We start from the raw sequence: 1,803 nt of genomic DNA, 5'->3' as shown, positions 1-1,803 counted from the left end.
TTAGATTTCATGCCTCGATACACCTATACCGTATTACGTAGATCAATCTCCTCGCGCGAGCCCTCGCCACCGAAGACGCCCCGGGGGTGGTGCTGGAGCCATACGAGATAGTACGCACATAACAGTTGTAATTTTGATAATATGGATGCCATGTCGTGTCTAGCGGACAATGTAACCTGACTCCGACAAGAAAACTCTAGCACTTTCCCCACGTACGACCTAGGATAGCATAGCGAGTGAGCCCATAACATTAACTTTAGTTGCTTCACTACGCAACCGGACCCTATATTGTCGCAAATGTACAGTGCACCCGGGCCTGGCCGGATTCGATCATTTTCTGACCTGACTAACCGGCCGGATGTCCCAGTTTACCGATACGCAGCGCGCCACCGATGCGTAGCTCAATCTGTCTGTGGATCAATCCAATGAAGAATAATGGTCAATTTGTGAGTGATAGCTAGAGAGGATCACTCACCCGGCCGGCTAGAGGTATTCGCTGGGAGTGTTGTCCGGCCGGTAACACACAGATAGGCACGTTAACCGAACGGCCGGTCTTCCGGTTACCTCACCCGATGTCATTTCTGTAGACGCATGCTCAGCGGTATATTGGAGCGGCTTGACTGGCTAGGTAGGCATCACTGCCCGGCCGACATTTCAGGATGGTCAGTGGGTCTTGCCGGCCGATCGATCCGCATAGGGGACGCCACTCGACGGCCGTGTTCGGAGAATAGGTGGGATGGCCAACCGGCCGTGTCGGGGGAATAGATGAGATGACCGACCGGCCGTGTTGGGAGAATAGGTGGGATGACCGACCGGCCGTGGTGTCAGGATAGATAGGACACCCATCCGGCCGTATAGCGAGATAATCGGTACAATAGGGCGGCCGTGATAGGAAGATGGATGGGACCACCGCACGGCCTTTCTCCAGTCGCGTTTGCATCTCGCATTGTACAATCCCATGTGTAAAACGTAGCACCACGAAGCGAACAATCTGTATAAGAGCGTGCAAATGTCCTTCGGGTGTAATCAAGATAGGTACATACAGACACATCTACCCCTACTGCATGTCATTCTCGAAGATCAAATACGGAGGGCTCTACAAGGGAATCAATGTCAATGTAGCATGCATACTCACAATGGCACGTACAACACGATCAGGCGGAGTCTTCCACCAGGTGGGACAGGGACCTTCGGGAGGACCCTCGTTGTTCCAGGTCCACCACAACGGATATCCATGTTCCCCGGCGAGTGTGCCAAAGTATGCCCGGGGAAGCGCCAGCTCCCTTTCGAGATCGGCGACATCTACCGCGGCAACGTTGAACTTGAGATCGCGATCGGTCCATTCGCAGTACTTGAGTATCACTGCGATCAGATCGTGCTGTCCTGCCAGACCCTGAGTAGAAGCCGGTGTTGCAATGGCCATATAGTAGCATATTCCGGCAGCTCGTATCGCAACCCACTATTTACGTCAGTAAGTCAAGCTTCACATATGGTGCAAGCAGCAGATTACGCACAATTTCTCGAACTATACCCACATTCCAGCGCCGCAATGTCATAGTATCCGCATCGCGTGGCAATGACTTGATTGCCTCGATTATTCGCCAAGCAGTGAGGTTCAGTTCGAGCTTGGCACCCCAGAAAACGTGGGCGGGGACAGATGGACTCGCCATGGAGGGTGAGGGAGTGTGGCAGGGATGGACTTGGGCGCCTTGGCCCAGTTCTGCCGGTCGGCAGAACTTACCGCTCGGGATAATCGGCACAACGAAACTCACCACTCGGCACATCCTACCGCTACCATAGAGT

General features: G+C 53.6%; 1 protein-coding gene across 1 annotated transcript in view; it reads left to right on the top strand.

Moving 5' to 3' along the window:
• Positions 1-1,234: 1,234 nt before the first annotated feature.
• L226DRAFT_558027 (uncharacterized protein) overlaps positions 1,235-1,803 on the top strand; it is a gene marked incomplete at both ends in the record, with an annotated part of 1,206 nt that continues 637 nt past the window's right edge. Inside the window, one exon of the mRNA XM_067683216.1 lies at positions 1,235-1,471. Coding sequence (XP_067540058.1) covers positions 1,235-1,471 — 237 coding nt within the window. The remainder of the gene's footprint in view (positions 1,472-1,803) is intronic.

This window comes from Lentinus tigrinus, assembly GCF_003813185.1.
Source record: "Lentinus tigrinus ALCF2SS1-7 unplaced genomic scaffold L226scaffold_4, whole genome shotgun sequence".
Classification (NCBI taxonomy): Eukaryota; Fungi; Basidiomycota; class Agaricomycetes; order Polyporales; family Polyporaceae; genus Lentinus; species Lentinus tigrinus.
The sequence above is the reverse complement of the archived record's forward strand: the minus strand, read 5'-3'. Positions and strand labels throughout refer to the sequence as shown.